We start from the raw sequence: 16,963 nt of genomic DNA, 5'->3' as shown, positions 1-16,963 counted from the left end.
TGTAGCGGGTACTGGAACTCCTCAGTCAAGAGTCTATCTAGACACATGTACCGGACGCTTCTCTGGGTCCAGGCCAGTGCTATGTAGCGGGTACTGGAACTCCTCAGTCAAGAGTCTATCTAGACACATGTACCGGACGCTTCTCTGGGTCCAGGCCAGTGCTATGTAGCGGGTACTGGAACTCCTCAGTCAAGAGTCTATCTAGACACATGTACCGGACGCTTCCCTGGGTCCAGGCCAGTGCTATGTAGCGGGTACTGGAACTCCTCGTCAAGAGTCTATCTAGACACATGTATCGGACGCTTCTCTGGGTCCAGGCCAGTGCTATGTAGCGGGTACTGGAACTCCTCAGTCAAGAGTCTATCTAGACACATGTACCGGACGCTTCTCTGGGTCCAGGCCAGTGCTATGTAGCGGGTACTGGAACTCCTCAGTCAAGAGTCTATCTAGACACATGTACCGGACGCTTCTCTGGGTCCATGCCATTGCTATGTAGCGGGTACTGGAACTCCTCAGTCAAGAGTCTATCTAGACACATGTACCGGACGCTTCTCTGGGTCCAGGCCAGTGCTATGTAGCGGGAACTGGAACTCCTCAGTCAAGAGTCTATCTAGACACATGTACCGGACGCTTCTCTGGGTCCAGGCCAGTGCTATGTAGCGGGTACTGGAACTCCTCAGTCAAGAGTCTATCTAGACACATGTACCGGACGCTTCTCTGGGTCCAGGCCAGTGCTATGTAGCGGGTACTGGAACTCCTCAGTCAAGAGTCTATCTAGACACATGTACCGGACGCTTCTCTGGGTCCAGGCCAGTGCTATGTAGCGGGTACTGGAACTCCTCAGTCAAGAGTCTATCTAGACACATGTACCGGACGCTTCTCTGGGTCCAGGCCAGTGCTATGTAGCGGGTACTGGAACTCCTCAGTCAAGAGTCTATCTAGACACATGTACCGGACGCTTCTCTGGGTCCAGGCCAGTGCTATGTAGCGGGTACTGGAACTCCTCAGTCAAGAGTCTATCTAGACACATGTACCGGACGCTTCTCTGGGTCCAGGCCAGTGCTATGTAGCGGGTACTGGAACTCCTCAGTCAAGAGTCTATCTAGACACATGTACCGGACGCTTCTCTGGGTCCAGGCCAGTGCTATGTAGCGGGTACTGGAACTCCTCAGTCAAGAGTCTATCTAGACACATGTACCGGACGCTTCTCTGGGTCCAGGCCAGTGCTATGTAGCGGGTACTGGAACTCCTCAGTCAAGAGTCTATCTAGACACATGTACCGGACGCTTCTCTGGGTCCAGGCCAGTGCTATGTAGCGGGAACTGGAACTCCTCAGTCAAGAGTCTATCTAGACACATGTACCGGACGCTTCTCTGGGTCCAGGCCAGTGCTATGTAGCGGGAACTGGAACTCCTCAGTCAAGAGTCTATCTAGACACATGTACCGGACGCTTCTCTGGGTCCAGGCCAGTGCTATGTAGCGGGTACTGGAACTCCTCAGTCAAGAGTCTATCTAGACACATGTACCGGACGCTTCTCTGGGTCCAGGCCAGTGCTATGTAGCGGGTACTGGAACTCCTCAGTCAAGAGTCTATCTAGACACATGTACCGGACGCTTCTCTGGGTCCAGGCCAGTGCTATGTAGCGGGTACTGGAACTCCTCAGTCAAGAGTCTATCTAGACACATGTATCGGACGCTTCTCTGGGTCCAGGCCAGTGCTATGTAGCGGGTACTGGAACTCCTCAGTCAAGAGTCTATCTAGACACATGTATCGGACGCTTCTCTGGGTCCAGGCCAGTGCTATGTAGCGGGTACTGGAACTCCTCAGTCAAGAGTCTATCTAGACACATGTACCGGACGCTTCTCTGGGTCCAGGCCAGTGCTATGTAGCGGGTACTGGAACTCCTCAGTCAAGAGTCTATCTAGACACATGTACCGGACGCTTCTCTGGGTCCAGGCCAGTGCTATGTAGCGGGTACTGGAACTCCTCAGTCAAGAGTCTATCTAGACACATGTACCGGACGCTTCTCTGGGTCCAGGCCAGTGCTATGTAGCGGGTACTGGAACTCCTCAGTCAAGAGTCTATCTAGACACATGTACCGGACGCTTCTCTGGGTCCAGGCCAGTGCTATGTAGCGGGTACTGGAACTCCTCAGTCAAGAGTCTATCTAGACACATGTACCGGACGCTTCTCTGGGTCCAGGCCAGTGCTATGTAGCGGGTACTGCAAAGCCTCGGTGTTTATCCACCTCTCTGCTGGAGTACGTGCGCCAGACCCCTGGGTGAAGGGCAAGCCCTGGGTCATCTGGCGAGGGGAGACTCCGAGTCATTCCCCGTGGTCCAGGGAAGGGGAATGCCTACTGCCCCTCAAGTCTCCCGTGCACCACGTGCCTCCACCACTGGACACTGTGGCCACGGACTCGGGGGCGTCCAGCCTCCTCGCCCAAGACCATGTTGTTCTAGGTCCTTCACCAACTCTGCCTCCCCTACCCTGGTCGCTGCACCCCCCATCAAGGAGGGCACGAGGTGCTGGAGGAGAGGCCTCCCTAAATGGTGGTGGACCTTTTCTTTCCCCCATTCCTATGCCAGGCAGTTACCCCAACAGGGAGGAGCAAAGAGAGACTCACTCCCACTCTCTGATGCTCAGAAGGGAGTGTGCACCCCTCACCACCTTGCTATCCGCCCGGACGAGGACACAAAGCTGAACGGCAACATGTCCCACAGCACTCGCTCAGCGGAAACCTCCCCTCACGCCCTCTAGAGCTGCTGTCGGAAAAACACGCCCATTTTAAACTGGAAAGAATTCACTCTCAATTCTGTCACTGTAACGAATCTAATTCGATTTATTTGTTGTTACTTTTACACTCTTCCCAGAATTTCCCCAACATGTTAACAGTTCCTACTGCCGGCCTGTGGGTTTACAGGATTTTTTCCTCCTTCTTTTCTGTATAATCTCCAAATTTTCTAAATCAGCATGACTTATTTTCATCAGAAATAGACCATAAATATTTTTCTTAAAAAGCTGTAGTCATGGGGCACCTGGGGGGCTCAGTGGGTTAAACCTCTCCCTTTGGCTCAGGTCATGATCTCAGGGTCCTGGGATCAAGCTCCACATCAGGCTCTCTGCTTAGCAGGGAGCCTGCTTCCCCCGTCTCTCTGCCTGCCTCTCTGCCTACTTGTGATCTCTCTATCAAATAAATAAAATCTTAAAAAAAAAAAAAAGCTGTAGTCATGTGATTCTGTCTCTATGATGTGTAGAGGTCTAATCCACGGCTGAAATATCACCAGAACCAAGTGTTTTGGGTCTGCACGCTGTACCTGTCCACGTGAAACCGGTTCAGGAGGAGGAGAATGGAGTGCTGCTGGGCTCCAGTGGGTAATCGGATCACATGGGACTGCATCGTGATGAGCCCGTTTTTGTTCAGAATTTTCCGGTGATAGTGGAGCTTCCCAGCATCAACCCTGGAGGAGAGAAGAGCATGGCTATGCCATTTTGCTTTGCTGGCGGCTTTCACCCAACAGTAGAGGCCTCTCCTGTGAACGTTAAGTGCTAGAGACACACACTTCCTATCCAGCCACTCCAAGGGACTATGGCCTCGAAAGAACAGGCATGCCTCAGCCTCAGCGCACCCCAGACCCCCAGCAGAGGTGGATGGGAGAGGGGACAGAAGCCTGGGGAAAGGGAAAGGAATGGGACAGGTCTCCAGTCCTGCAGTAGCCCATGAGTAAGGTCACGCTACACTCCAGCCGGCCCGATTTACGCCCGCAGCTCCGGCTCCCCTCAGAGCTCCACATTGCACTCTCAAGATGCCTGGTCTGGACACCATACGGTCGCCCCACGGTCTCTTCAAACAACAAAGCGCCGCCGCCCAATCATCACGGGCTGCAGACTGCCCCCGCGGCCGGCTGGAGAGGGATGGGGAAGGGAAGTCAACAGGCCTGCCCGGGAGCAGGGCACAGTCATCGGGGAGGCCTAGCATCTCAAGAGAAGAGAATCATGCTCTCACTTGAAAGCAGTGGTATGGAGGTCTCGCTGGAGCTCCCCTTGCCACCGGGACCGGCCTAATCGCTCCAAAATGCAGTAAGAGAAGTCGGGGAGTTTCAGGTCCGGGTCACCCTCCAAGCCTATCAAGGCCCTGTAACGCATGTCCTGGGAGGCAACGATGATCAGTCTCTTTCCCCACCTGCAAACAAGAACAACCGCATGGAAGAAATAACTTGAAGTGACTTGAAGAGAATCAAAATGTGAAAAAACAGAATCTTAGACAATCACCATTTTGTACTGCTTCTTAGAAATTCACAATGCCCCGTCTCCAAACTGCATGGTGTTTGGGCTGAACAGAACCAATCCTGTCATCTTGCGTGGAGCCCTCCACAGTCTCGCTAAGACACTCAGACCGAACCCCCAGGGCCTGGAATGTCCGGTGCACCCTCCACAGTCTCGCTAAGACACTCAGACCGAACCCCCAGGGCCTGGAATGTCCGGTGCACCCTCCACAGTCTCGCTAAGACACTCAGACCGAACCCCCAGGGCCTGGAATGTCCGGTGCACCCCCCACAGTCTCGCTAAGACACTCAGACCGAACCCCCAGGGCCTGGAATGTCCGGTGCACCCTCCACAGTCTCGCTAAGACACTCAGACCGAACCCCCAGGGCCTGGAATGTCCGGTGCACCCTCCACAGTCTCGCTAAGACACTCAGACCGAACCCCCAGGGCCTGGAATGTCCGGTGCACCCTCCACAGTCTCGCTAAGACACTCAGACCGAACCCCCAGGGCCTGGAATGTCCGGTGCACCCATGCACCCGCCACAGCTCTGCTTCTTACCCTCCTTGGCCCTGCTGGTCCCGAACAAGCTGCTTCCTCCGCCTGGCTGCTCCTCTCCCTCCGTCACAGACTGAGAATCTATGCTCTCTCACCTCAAACAGGCTTACGAAGTGAAACTGGCAGAGGTCAGCCGGGAAAAGCAAGTTTGAGACCAGGGGACCCGGCCTGCTGCTCTTCAAATGCGCTCAGGTTTACGGCACTGGACATTAAAATCCCGACATTCCAGTTAGCTGACTCAGGGACTCCTGCACGGCCGGAAGTGCTGAGTATGGCCCTCAGACAGGATGTCAAGTACTGATTAAGCACAATGCGAAGTACCAGAGATACCAAGATAAATAAAAGCGGTATCTCCCGGCAAGGAGCTCACGGTCGGCTGAAGGGGAAAGTCAGGAGAGGGAGCGATTACCCTAGGGCCCAAGAGCCGGCAGAGAGCAACTCTGGTGGCCAAGCCTATGAAATGCCATTACTCGAGGAGCCCCCAATCCAGCCTGCCTGTGTGAACAGAACGTGTGCACGGTAACCAGGGGATGCTCTCATAGGAGGGGACCCTAGAATGTGCAGTCAGCAGGGTGGGTGAGGGACAAGAAAGCAGAACCTCCAAGCTTCCGGAGGCATGAAGGAGCAGGCCTTCCTGGGAGGCAAGTGGTGTGGCCTGGCTGGAAAGTGGGGGTTGGGCTCCCAAGCGAGAAAGCAGAAGGTGAGCTCAAGGGGTCAGTGGGAGTCCACATCCTGAAGGGTCCTGCAGGGCCATCGCGGGGAGGTCAGATGTCATGACACAGGTCAGGGGCTGTAACCCCACACCCATCAGGATCACCCATGAGTCAATGACATTTTTAGGAGCTGAGGCGGTGCCAGGCATATTCTAGGTCCTAGAGATACAGCCATAAACAAGACAGGGTTTCCGCCCTCAAGAGTTTACACTCCGGTGAGGAAGGGGTGGCGTGAATCAACACTCCAGACTACGTCTGGTACTGGGGGTGCCTGGGTGGCTCTAGTCAGTTAAGCACCTGACTCTTGATTTTGGGTCAGGTTGTGATCTCAGGGTTGTGAGACCGAGCTCTGCGCAGGGCACCACACTGGGCACAGAGCCTGCTCAAGATTCCTTCCATATATATATATATATTCAATAAGTAAGTAAATAAGTAAAAGATCATTTTTGGTACAACAGAGAGTAACATAACGGTACCTGGGCAACAGGGATGCTTTCTGAGGAGCCGAGCTGAAAACTGACTAAGAGGAGGGGATAGAGACGGGAAGATGTGAGGCAGAACATTCTAAGCAGAAGAGTGCAATGGCCCTGAGACAGAAATGAGCCGTGCAAATTTGGGCCACGGCACAAGGAAAGCTCAGGCTGGCTGCAGGGCTACAGTGGGAGAGCTGGGGGGGCAGAGGGTAGGTCCCACACAGGCCGATGGGCTACGGTCAGCAGGCGGGGGCTGCAGAGTGTGGAGCACTAGGTGGGACACGACCCGTGGCTCTGGCCTGTATCACCAAGTGAAAATCAGTGCCAAGGCAGCTAGATCCTATTTTTTTGTTTGTTTTGTTTTTTAAGAGGAGCTAGAAATCCAGATTTTAAATATCAGCAATGAAATAAAATTAAAACCAAAAAGAACACCATGCTGGCTAAACAAAGCATGTATACAGGGCACATGTGCCCAGTTGGAAACACCTCCCAAGTGACCAAGGCACTGTTCATCACAATTCTGTCTTAGAGAAAAAAATGCGCCATGTGGTATGGAAAGTTCCAGAAAGGAGAGACAGGGGCGTCTAGCTGAGCGTCTGACTCTTGATGCTGGCTCAGGTCATGATCTCAGGCTCATGGGATCCAGCCCCGCATCCGGCCCTGGGCTTAGCAGGGAGGCTCCTTTATTTATTCTAAAATAAATAAAGAAATCTTAAAAAAAGAGAGAGAGAGAAAGAGGGAGAGAGAGGAAGAAAGAGGGAGACAGCAAGAAGGCAGGCAGGAGACTCTTGCATTATCCTGAGGCCAAAGACGGTCTGAGAAGGTCAAGTCCACAGGACTTGGTGGCCAGCTGAATGCAGAGTAAGTCCGGAGAGAAGGGGCCCCGGAGTCCCAGGTCTGCGGCTCGTACAGCAGGCACAAGGGGATACCCTGGAGCAGAGGACGTCACCGAAGAGGCAAAGAAGGGAAGAGGAGGCAGGTTTGGGGTGAAGGAGTTGTGATGCTCTAACTTCTGGGCACACTGAGGAAGGCGTTACTGAACTCTACATGTGGCACTTGGGAGACGTCTGGGGAAGAGAAAGTGCCCTTGGGAGCAGCCCAACATCTAAGGGGTGGATGGAAGTCGGGGAGTCCAGGACGGTGAGGATGGACCAGAACAGAAAAACAAAGCAGGAAGCCACGGGACAAAAGCTTTAAAACTCCCTGACCTGGGGTGGAAGGGTCAGGAACTTAGGGCCAAACAGCGTCCCCAGGCTGGTTAGTAGGAATCTTAGAGGGTAAGATTTCGGGGAAGAAATAAAGGCAGACATCAGCGGGCAGAGGCGTGAAGGAGAAAGAGCTCTTTCTTCCAGGAAGCACAGCTGCGAGCAGCAGGAGTGCTCTACAGCCCCAGAGATCCGAGGTCCAGGGAAGGTCCTATTGTAAGACGGGCGAGTCATTACAGCGGGGTTGGGAGCCCCAGCGGGGAAAGCAAGGGAATGCGGAGACAGGAAGACGTGGACACGTTGCAGAAGCAGCCGGAAGTCGGCCGAGTTCCCACCGGCAGCTTCTCCCTGGTCTGTGAAGTGGGAAGCGAGGTGGGAGTGGGGACTGGCTCCCTGCATTCGCCACTCGGGGAAACGGGAGCCCTAGCCTGGACAGGAGAAGGCAAGGCACTGATGCAAATGAAAGCCGGCTGCTCTGCCCCACTGCGCCAGGCCTGGGGACACAAGGGAAAGAGAAAACAGGCCCCCGAGCCAATTTAGCACCCCCAAGAGTGGGGTGCAGGGCGGGGAGCTTGCTTGGTGCAGGGCTGACACACTGACCGGTCTCCGCGCTCTGACTGTCCCCGCTTGGCTTCAAGGCAGGAGGGGGCCCGTGAGGCTCCGAAGCCGCGGAGCTTCCGCAGCTTACCTGCCAAAAGCTTCCGCCATCATACAACGGGGCTGTAAAGTCTTGGTCCTGATGTCATTGGTTATGTTCTTCCTCTCCTTGAAGTACCGGCAAGAGCCCTGGATGCCGTCCTTATTCTCCAAGATCATATGAATGGGGTAGACATCCTCCAGAGCGACTGGATCCCTCCGGGACTCCAAAATGCCGGTTTCCAAGTCAATCTCTTCATAGCTAAAAGGGGGAAAGCACACATACCAAAGGACACTCAGCTCCGGAAAAATACATACTTGGTTCCTCGCTCTCCTCTTCTTTTCTTCCTTTCTTTTTAATTAAAGATTGTTTTATTTTTAGAAAGGGAGCACTCCAGGAGGGAGAGAAAGAAGTAAAGAATCCCAGGCAGACTTCACGCTGGGAGCCCAAAGCAGGGCTGGATCTCACGCCCCTGAGATCGTGACCTGAGCCGAAACCAGAAACCAAGAGCCGGATGCTTCACTGACCGGAGCCACCCAGGCGCCCCTGGCGCGTTCTTCTGACGGCCTCCTGCAGAGATCAGAGAGCCAGAGCTCACTCCGTCCTCTAGTCCTGCAAATGCAGATTAGAGCAGCATTCCTGCCTTTCTATCCCAAAGAACACAGACCTCGGAAAGGTCTCCCAAATCCACCCCAGAAGCTGAACGATAGAACCAGAACCATCTTACTGGCCCAAGTCATGGCCGTTCCGTTTCCCTCCAAATCCAATGCCTGCATGTTAACAATTTTCACCTCTGAATCCTCAGTCCTGTCTTCTCCTGCAAACATTGATCCTGCGTCTCCCATTGTCCACCAAACACCCTGAATTCAAGGAGATCCAAATCGAAGCTATGACTGCCTCTTCTCCGCCTCCAACGGAGTCCCTCCTCTCCACTTTCTCCCAAATACGTCGTATCAATGTCACGGGGACGGCACTGACTTGCGTTTCTTCCTTTATGCAGCCAGCCAAGTCTGTGAGGCTTTCCTAACAAACCCTGTTCACAGCCTGAGCTAGTCTAGTTGAGGCTAAATCCCACTTACACTTACCGGCCCTTTCCTTCCGTGCCTTCTCTGTGATCTCTCTACCCGGCTTTATCCCCCATTCCCAAATCACATCTGGCACCACCTGCCAAGAGGCGGCTGTGGACTGCTGTCCTCCACCTCTCCAGCCGCACCTTCCTAGGCTTCTTAGACGGTTCCTAGTTCTCCATGCAGTCTTTCAACACAGGTGCACCTGTGGGCCATGTCTTAGGTCTCCCACCACACCATATTCTCTTCCAGGGATGATCCTGGCTCATGGCTTTAATAGCCAACCATACGGGATGACTGCCCATGTCCAGCTCTATCCCTCCCTCTGGCCTGCTTTCGCCCAAGGAAGCAACATGTTTACTGCACAGAATCGCCACGGATCACCCAAAGGAACCTTGAATTCCATGGGACTCAAAGTACATTCAGCATCTAGCCCACCTTCCCCGAGACTCAACAACCCTGCTCCTCTTCTGTGTTCCCTACTAACAGGGACGGGGATCAATATTCATTCAGGAGGCTGAACATCAGGAATCAGAAGCCATCATCCCTGATTCCCCCTCTCCAATACCCCATACCCAGGCACCAAATCCTCTTGATTCTTCTGCTTCCTACGTCTTGATGCCATCTGCTTCTCTTATGGATCTCACCTGCCCCACAGGAAGCAAAACTGATGCGGAGACCAAAGGCAAGAAAGAAATGTAGATGAAATTAAATTTCCTCATACCCTGCAGCCCATTGTTACCTAAGGCAGAAGAGTCAAGTTCCTCCAGAAAGCTCCCAACTGTTTTCAAGTTGATGCTTTGCTAGAGGGAACAACCAACCTTCGCTTGAAAACAGCCAGGCCTCCAGGGTCCTGTGAGTTTTCTTTAACATAGGAGAGTCTGTTTGGAAACCTCCCTTTGTCTTCACGTCCCCCAACTTGAAAGTTTATAAACTGGTCCCGCCCCCCCCTCATACAACCACTGTGCTGCTCTTTCTGCCCCACCGGTCCTGTTCCCATGCTTTAATTAAAGTCTTGTAGCACCGAAGACTCCTGCAGAATTCTTTCTCCGCCTGTTGGTTCCGAACCCCAACCGACAAACCACATCAAACCGGGATCGGTGGTGATGGGATTACTAAAATCTCTCAACTTCACACTCTGCCCTCAGTCTGACCCTTCTTTGGGGGAGGGGAGGCAGGGCTTCCAATGGTTCTTTTGATAAAGGATAAACTCTTTAAGTGGATTAAAGACCACTGATTACCTCTCCAGTCCTATCGCTAAGGGCAGAGAAGATTCTGTAGGCCAAACTTCATGGACTCAAATTCTGGTTTCCGCTCTTGCTAGCAGATACCTTGAACGACATCTCTTATCATCTCTGGGCCTGACTTTTCTCTCCGGGAAAACAGGAATGATTATACCCACCTCCTAAAATTATTGTAAAAATTAACTTGCGAGGGACGCCTGGGTGGCTCAGTGGTTTAAAACCTCTGCCTTCGGCTTGGGTGGTGGTCTCGGGGTCTTGGGCTCGCGGGGTCTTGGGATCGAGCCCCGTGTCGGGCTCTGCTCCGCGGGGAGCCTGCTTCCTCCTCTCTCTCTCTCTCTCTGCCTGCCTCTCTGCCTACTTGCGATCTCTGTCAAATAAATAAATAAAATCTTTAAACAAAATTAACTTGCTCTATGTCAGGATATTAGCAGCAAGTCCTAGCTCACAATACGCGTGCATGTAAGTCCCAACTACTACTATTCCCCATTCCCCATCTCCAGTCCTGCACCTCAACCACACTTATTTCTCCTCCTTTACGCTTTCCACGTTGGCGGTTCTCTCTCCAGAGTACCCTGCCAACTGGCCATCTAAATCCAGTCTTGAAGTCTCGTTTCCAGTATTACTTCTGGGAACCTCTCCTCACAACGTGGCTTAACGGCACAGACTCTATTAAGGAGACAGGCTGTGTGAGTTTAAATCAACACTCTGGTCACTTATCATCTCGGGAACGTTGGACAGGTTCCTCAATCTAGGACTCCGGTTCCTCTTCTGCAAAATGGGGACAGTGATAGCGCCTACCGCCGAGGATCAAGGGAGATCCACCTCCTGAACCTCCCAAAACAGGATCTTACAGTACAGTAACAGGCCAACCATAAGCAATCAACGCTGGCCGCTGTTGTGGCTGTTCTATTATTATTATTATTATTGCCAACCTTGCCGTTACGCCTACGTCTAGCTGCCTTAGGTTCTCCAGTCCAGCACTGAGAACGCCCCACAAAGGGTGGCTAAACTCAGAGTCTCCAGCCTCCATCTGAACTGACTTCCTTTCCACCACGAAAAAGGAGCACCCCCCCCCCCGCCCCAGTCCTGCTCACCACCACCCAAACACCTACACGGACCGAACGGGACGTCAGCAAACGACCCCCAACGCCACCCGAGGCCCGGGCTCCGCCAGGCCCGAGGGACCCCCAGCCAGCCTTACCGCCGCGCTCCCATCAGACCCGCGGTCCTGCCCCACCCCCACCCCGCCCCTCGGCGCCCCCATCGGACCCGCCGTCCTGCCCCCACCCCCACCCCGCCCCTCGGCGCCCCCATCGGACCCGCGGTCCTGCCCCACCCCCACCCCGCCCCTCGGCGCCCCCATCGGACCCGCCGTCCTGCCCCCACCCCCACCCCGCCCCTCGGCGCCCCCATCGGACCCGCGGTCCTGCCCCACCCCCACCCCGCCCCTCGGCGCCCCCATCGGACCCGCGGTCCTGCCCCACCCCCACCCCACCCCTCGGCGCCCCCATCGGACCCGCGGTCCTGCCCCCACCCCCACCCCGCCCCTCGGCGCCCCCATCGGACCCGCGGTCCTGCCCCACCCCCACCCCACCCCTCGGCGCCCCCGTCGGACCCGCGGTCCTGCCCCCACCCCCACCCCGCCCCTCGGCGCCCCCGTCGGACCCGCGGTCCTGCCCCCACCCCCACCCCGCCCCTCGGCGCCCCCGTCGGACCCGCGGTCCTGCCCCACCCCCACCCCGCCCCTCGGCGCCCCCATCGGACCCGCGGTCCTGCCCCACCCCCACCCCCACCCCTCGGCGCCCCCATCGGACCCGCGGTCCTGCCCCACCCCCACCCCGCCCCTCGGCGCCACTCCTTCCTCCCGCCCCCTCCCGTCAGACCCGGGGCCCCTCCCAGCGCCCTCCGAGGCCGGGCTCCGCGCCGCCCGCCCGCCCGCCCGCCCGCCTCGGGGCCAGGCCGCTGACCGGTCCTGGAGCTGGAGGTCGGGTCGCTCCCGGGGCTCTTCATAGAAGCTGATGCCCGGGTGGGTGGCAAGGGCCCGCCAAAGGAACTCCTGCGTGTAGGGCTCCAAAGGCAGCGGGAAGGGAGGCACCCGCGTCTCCAGACGGCTCCACAGCGCGGGCAGACACAGGCCGTCAAGCCCCTCCAGAGCCACCTCGTCCAACAACGACTCCAGCGCGTCCATTGCTACTTCAGTGCGCGGCTCCCCGGGCGCCTGCGCACCAGGACCCGAAAGGCCCTCCGGCGCGCCTGCGCAGAACGATCGCCGGCCGCGGGAGGCGGGCCGGACCTACGGATCGGAGGAGGAGTCCCAAGAGCGCGGACGTGACGTTGCGCCCTTTGGGGGCGGGCTCAGGCGTCGACGCTCCGCCGCCATTGGTCCGGAACCGCGCAGTAACCAGGGGAACTGCAAACAGTGTAGGGGCCGCTTCCGGTGCGAGCACCCGGAACCGCCGCCTCGAGGGATGGACGGTGAGTGTCCGCGGGCCCCTCCGGGGGGTCGGGCCGTTGTTCTGCCGTCCCTGCCTCAGCTCCCTCGGGCAGAATCCTAGGCAAGAGAGCCCTGGGCCACCGCTGCCTGACCTCGGGGGGCCTCTGGTCAGAGGGGCAAGGGAGCCCTAGGGGTCAGGGATGGGAGAAGAGGCCGGTGGGGGGCGGGGGGAGAGGTCAGTGGCTGGACCACGGTGCAGAGTTGCGTTGCTGTAGGAACCCGGTGCAGGTCGGGGGCCCGGGGGAGGCTTAGCGTGGAAAGCAGAGGCAGGCGTCCGAGGCGGGGTCTCGCGTGTCTTCCTCGGAGGTGGCCCGGTGAGATCTGGGAGGTGGTGTGGGGTCAGCGTGGTCTTGGGGAGCGCGGCCGTCGGCTTCTGGGAGCACCGAGTGGGTGAGGTGGGTCGGCGAAGCGGAGGGCGGGCTCTTTTTCTGCGCTTGGATGTTGAGCATGGAGCACTGTTCCGTGGGCCAGGAACTCTCGGGCCAGCGCCGCCGGGCAACACCTCGTGAAGCTTCATTCCTGCCCTTTGAGGTCAGTGGGGTCAGCCTGTTTGGCAAGTGAAGGAACGGAGGCTCAAAGGAATTAAGTTCACGCGCCCCAAATCGAAGAGCCAGCAAGTGGCGGAGGGAGTAAGAAACCCAGACGGACACTGTGTCTCTGGAGTTAAATGACAAGAGCTTTGAGATGTGGGGACGGATTTTGGAGGCCCTTCATTCCTGACATCGCAAAGGGAGATACAGCTGCAGGGGCACGTCGGGGGGGCTGGCTCGGGCCGTGATTGGAAATCGATTCCCCTTTCCAAAGGAAAGCTTCTCACTCAGTTCCAACCAATTATTTCCCTAGGACACTTCTCTAACTACCCTGACAGCCTCTCGGCCTGAAGGCCAGACGGCCAGATGCCGCCTCCGGGCCACTATTTAGAGTTCCTGATTAGAATCATGGAATGGACCCCTGGAAACAATCTAAAAATAGGCTGTTCTGACCTCCTTTTGAAGATAGGAAGACTAATGTCTACACAGACTGTTAGGATCTGTGCTAGAATCCAGATCATTGTTCTCGGGTCACCACTGTCCCTTGCTTTCAGGAATTTGTTCCTTGTATCCACTTAATGCAGTGGGGGGGGGGGGGATTTTATTTTGATTGAACAGTCTGATCTATACTTAAAAGACGTCTTTGCCCTTTGTACTTTGGAGGTACTATAAAAGGTGATTTCCAGTTTGCCTGGTAGAAAGATCAATGTAACATTGCTACAGAATAACAGTTCTCAAATATTTTTAACTGCAGGACACCTTTATGCACTTAACCTCGAAAGAGCTTTAGGTGTATTATATCTAGGATATTTACCATATCAGGAAGTAAAGCTGAGAACATCTTAGAACACTCATGTATCAACTACTTAAAAATAACAGTAAACTTGGGGCGCCTGGGGGGCTTAGTTGGTTAAGTATCCGGATCTTGGTTTTGGCTCAGGTCATGATCTCATGGGTTGTGAAATGGAGCCCCGAGATGGACTCCACACTCAGCAGGGAATCTGCTTAAGATTCCTTCTGTCTGCGGCTCCCCACACTCAGTGTGCTTTCTCTCTCTCAGTAAAATAAATCTTAAAAAATAACAGTAAGCCCATTACTTCTGAGTATAAGTAATAATTTTAATGAAAGATCGCCATGCCCCCCCCCCCATTAGTAGGAAGAGTAGCATTATTTTACATCGTCTCAAATCTCTTCAATGTCTGGCTTGACAGAAAATAACTAGACTCTCATTTCTGTTTCAGCAACCAAACTGTTGTGTCTTTTGGCTAGTGTATATGAAGAAAGTCTGGCCTCACACAGATTTTAATTGCCTGTTCAAATAACTGTAGACATTCTTTTTTGATGCTACATCAAAACTTAGCACATGGTAGTTACTTGAAGGGTACGTACAATGTGCTGAGACCGTATTGGTGAACCTTTTGTTCTCTGTTATATTTAAAATCCACTGGTTTATTTTGCCCTTTGTTCAGATATTTTACCCATGTATGATTTTATTACATTAGGCATTGGTCATTTGGAAAATGTTGGTTTACTGAGTTCTGCAAATCTTCCAAATGTTGACATTAAAAATTCCATTATGTAATATCAAGTGGAATGTCATTATACAATATCAGGAAAATCCTATTTGTTAATATCACCACCTGGCTCATTTTTTAGCAAGAAGTTTAAGCTGCTAAACTCTAGGTAGTAGAAACAAGTTTCATTTGGGCAATAAACCCGTCAGTTGTTTCCTTGAAGGGACTGCTCACTTTCTTTTCTTTTCTTTCTTTCTTTTTTTGTTTTTTTCCCTATTTGAGAAAGTGTCTGTGAGACACCCAGGTCTGAATAATTAGAGTTTGTTAGTTGTATTCAAGTAAAAATAGCATTCTATACATATGTGGCTAGTTCAGCTGGTAACTCAAACAAGCACACATAAGTGTTTTCTGGGATCAACCATTATATTTTGGCTTGTAGCGGAAGTGCTTGGTGTGTATTTGCCATTGTGTCACACAGAATATTGAAAAGCTGTGGACTCATGAGAAGAAATTAAGTAAAACTAACTTTTACTATTTCATAAGGATATTCTTAGGTGACAGTGATTTTTTTTGGTTGTTGTTGATTTATCATGAATACATGGCAGTAAAGAATACAACGACTACTAGGACAGTTTGGTGCCACTGCCCTGTAACAGTTTTACCTACTGCCACTGTCCCATCATCAGTGCAGATAGCAACGTGGTGAAGATGTCCTAGAATTGTGATGAAAATGGTTTTGTCCTTGTGAACCCCTCTTCCTCCCAGGGTCTGGGGAAAACAGTTTGAGAAACATCGCTATAGATCATTTTCAAGAAGTCCCGCTCAGTTGCTCTCTCATCATCTCGCTCACTCCTAAAGCGTTAGCATGGCCCGACTGAGGAACCTGTTAATTTACAGATTGGCTACAAAAAGGAAAAACTTGTTCTCTTTAAGAAAGCATTTGCCCTAAGATCAGATTTAGCATTCAAAGGATCCCTTTTACATTACAATTTTTAAGACTTAGATTTACACAACTTTTTAAAAAAATATTTTATTTATTTATTTGATAGAGACAAAGCGAGAGAGGGAGCACAAGCAGGGGGAGTGGGAGAGGGAGAAGCAGGCTTCCTGCTGAGCGGGGAGCCCGATGTGGGTCTGGTTCCCTGGACCCTGAGATCATGACCTGAGCTGAAGGCAGAGGCTTAACAACTGAGCCGCCCAGATGCCCCTTACACAACAGTTTTATAGGCACCTACCTGATGGGTAAAGTGAAGCATGCCATGATGAACTGAGAGTCTAGCCAACTAGATACGCCAAGCCTGGCCTTATTGAAAAGATGTTTACTTCCCAAACTTACAAAAGCTTAAGTATCTAGCAAGTGTCCCCAAACTGGATTATAATTTGGCTGATTTTTTTTTTTTTTTTTTAAGTGGCTTTTTTTTTTTTTTTTTTAAAGATTTTATTTATTTATTTGACAGAGAGAAATCACAAGTAGTCAGAGAGGCAGGCATAGAGAGAGAGAGAGGGAAGCAGGCCCCCTGCCGAGCAGAGAGCCCGATGTGGGACTCGATCCCAGGACCCTGAGATCATGACCTGAGCCGAAGGCAGCGGCTTAACCCACTGAGCCACCCAGGCGCCCCAATTTGGCTGATTTTGCAGGTCCAAATCACCATTGTTTTTCACATTTTTCCTGGCCCATTTGCTTTGGCTTTGGGCAAGTTTCAACTGGCTCTGCAATGCAGTGTGACGTGATGTTGATATATTTGGGGGGCTGTGTACTGGTGGATTCACATCTCCGCTGTGTACTCTGACCTCTCTGAGCCTCAGTTTTCCTGTCAATAAAATGGAGCTGATGATAAGACTTACTTTGTTTGATCTGGTAATCCACTGTTGAATTATACGAGATTAAATGTGAACACACATAACACCAAGTCTTCCTTGTAAAAAGCACTCGGATATGGTAGCGAATTCTTTTTTTTTTTTTTTAATATTTTATTTATTTATTTGACACAGAGAGAGAGAGATCACAAGTAGGCAGAGGCAGGCAGAGAGAGAGGTGGAAGCAGGCTCCCCCCGAGCAGAGAGTCCGATGCGCGGCTCAATCCCAGGACTCTGGGATCATGACCTGAGCCGAAGGCAGAGGCTTTAACCCACTGAGCCACCCAGGCGCCCCCATGGTAGCGAATTCTATCATTATCTGCAAATGGGCAGACTTCAGCTGGCAGAAGAGGGAGGGGGGATTCTGATGAAGCTCTCCAGCAAATAATAATCTGTAATTAGCCCT

At 53.2% G+C, this 16,963-nt stretch overlaps 2 protein-coding genes across 6 annotated transcripts in view; one reads left to right on the top strand and one right to left on the bottom strand.

The window, feature by feature from the left end:
* Positions 1 to 12,426, bottom strand: part of GTF3C1 (general transcription factor IIIC subunit 1) — a 72,086-nt gene extending 59,660 nt beyond the window's left edge. For 2 of the 3 annotated variants that reach the window (XM_032328070.1, XM_032328071.1), the window contains exons 1-4: positions 12,130 to 12,425; positions 7,903 to 8,112; positions 4,008 to 4,184; positions 3,319 to 3,462 (exon numbers count right to left, since the gene is read on the bottom strand). In XM_032328070.1, the coding sequence (XP_032183961.1) occupies positions 3,319 to 3,462; positions 4,008 to 4,184; positions 7,903 to 8,112; positions 12,130 to 12,350 (752 nt within the window). In that variant the 5' untranslated portion in view covers positions 12,351 to 12,425. Of the gene's footprint in view, positions 1 to 3,318; positions 3,463 to 4,007; positions 4,185 to 7,902; positions 8,113 to 12,129 lie in introns of all 3 variants that reach the window. The other variant, XM_032328069.1, reaches the window with a different exon arrangement.
* Positions 12,427 to 12,542: 116 nt separating this feature from the next.
* The window catches only part of KIAA0556 (KIAA0556 ortholog), a 172,712-nt gene continuing 168,291 nt past the window's right edge, over positions 12,543 to 16,963 (top strand). For all 3 annotated transcript variants that reach the window (XM_032328072.1, XM_032328073.1, XM_032328074.1), the window contains exon 1: positions 12,543 to 12,637. In XM_032328072.1, coding sequence (XP_032183963.1) covers positions 12,631 to 12,637 — 7 coding nt within the window. In that variant the 5' untranslated portion in view covers positions 12,543 to 12,630. The remainder of the gene's footprint in view (positions 12,638 to 16,963) is intronic.

This window comes from Mustela erminea, chromosome 20, assembly GCF_009829155.1.
Source record: "Mustela erminea isolate mMusErm1 chromosome 20, mMusErm1.Pri, whole genome shotgun sequence".
Taxonomy (NCBI): Eukaryota; Metazoa; Chordata; class Mammalia; order Carnivora; family Mustelidae; genus Mustela; species Mustela erminea.
Note: the sequence above shows the minus strand (reverse complement) of the source record. Positions and strands in the feature narration are given on the sequence as shown.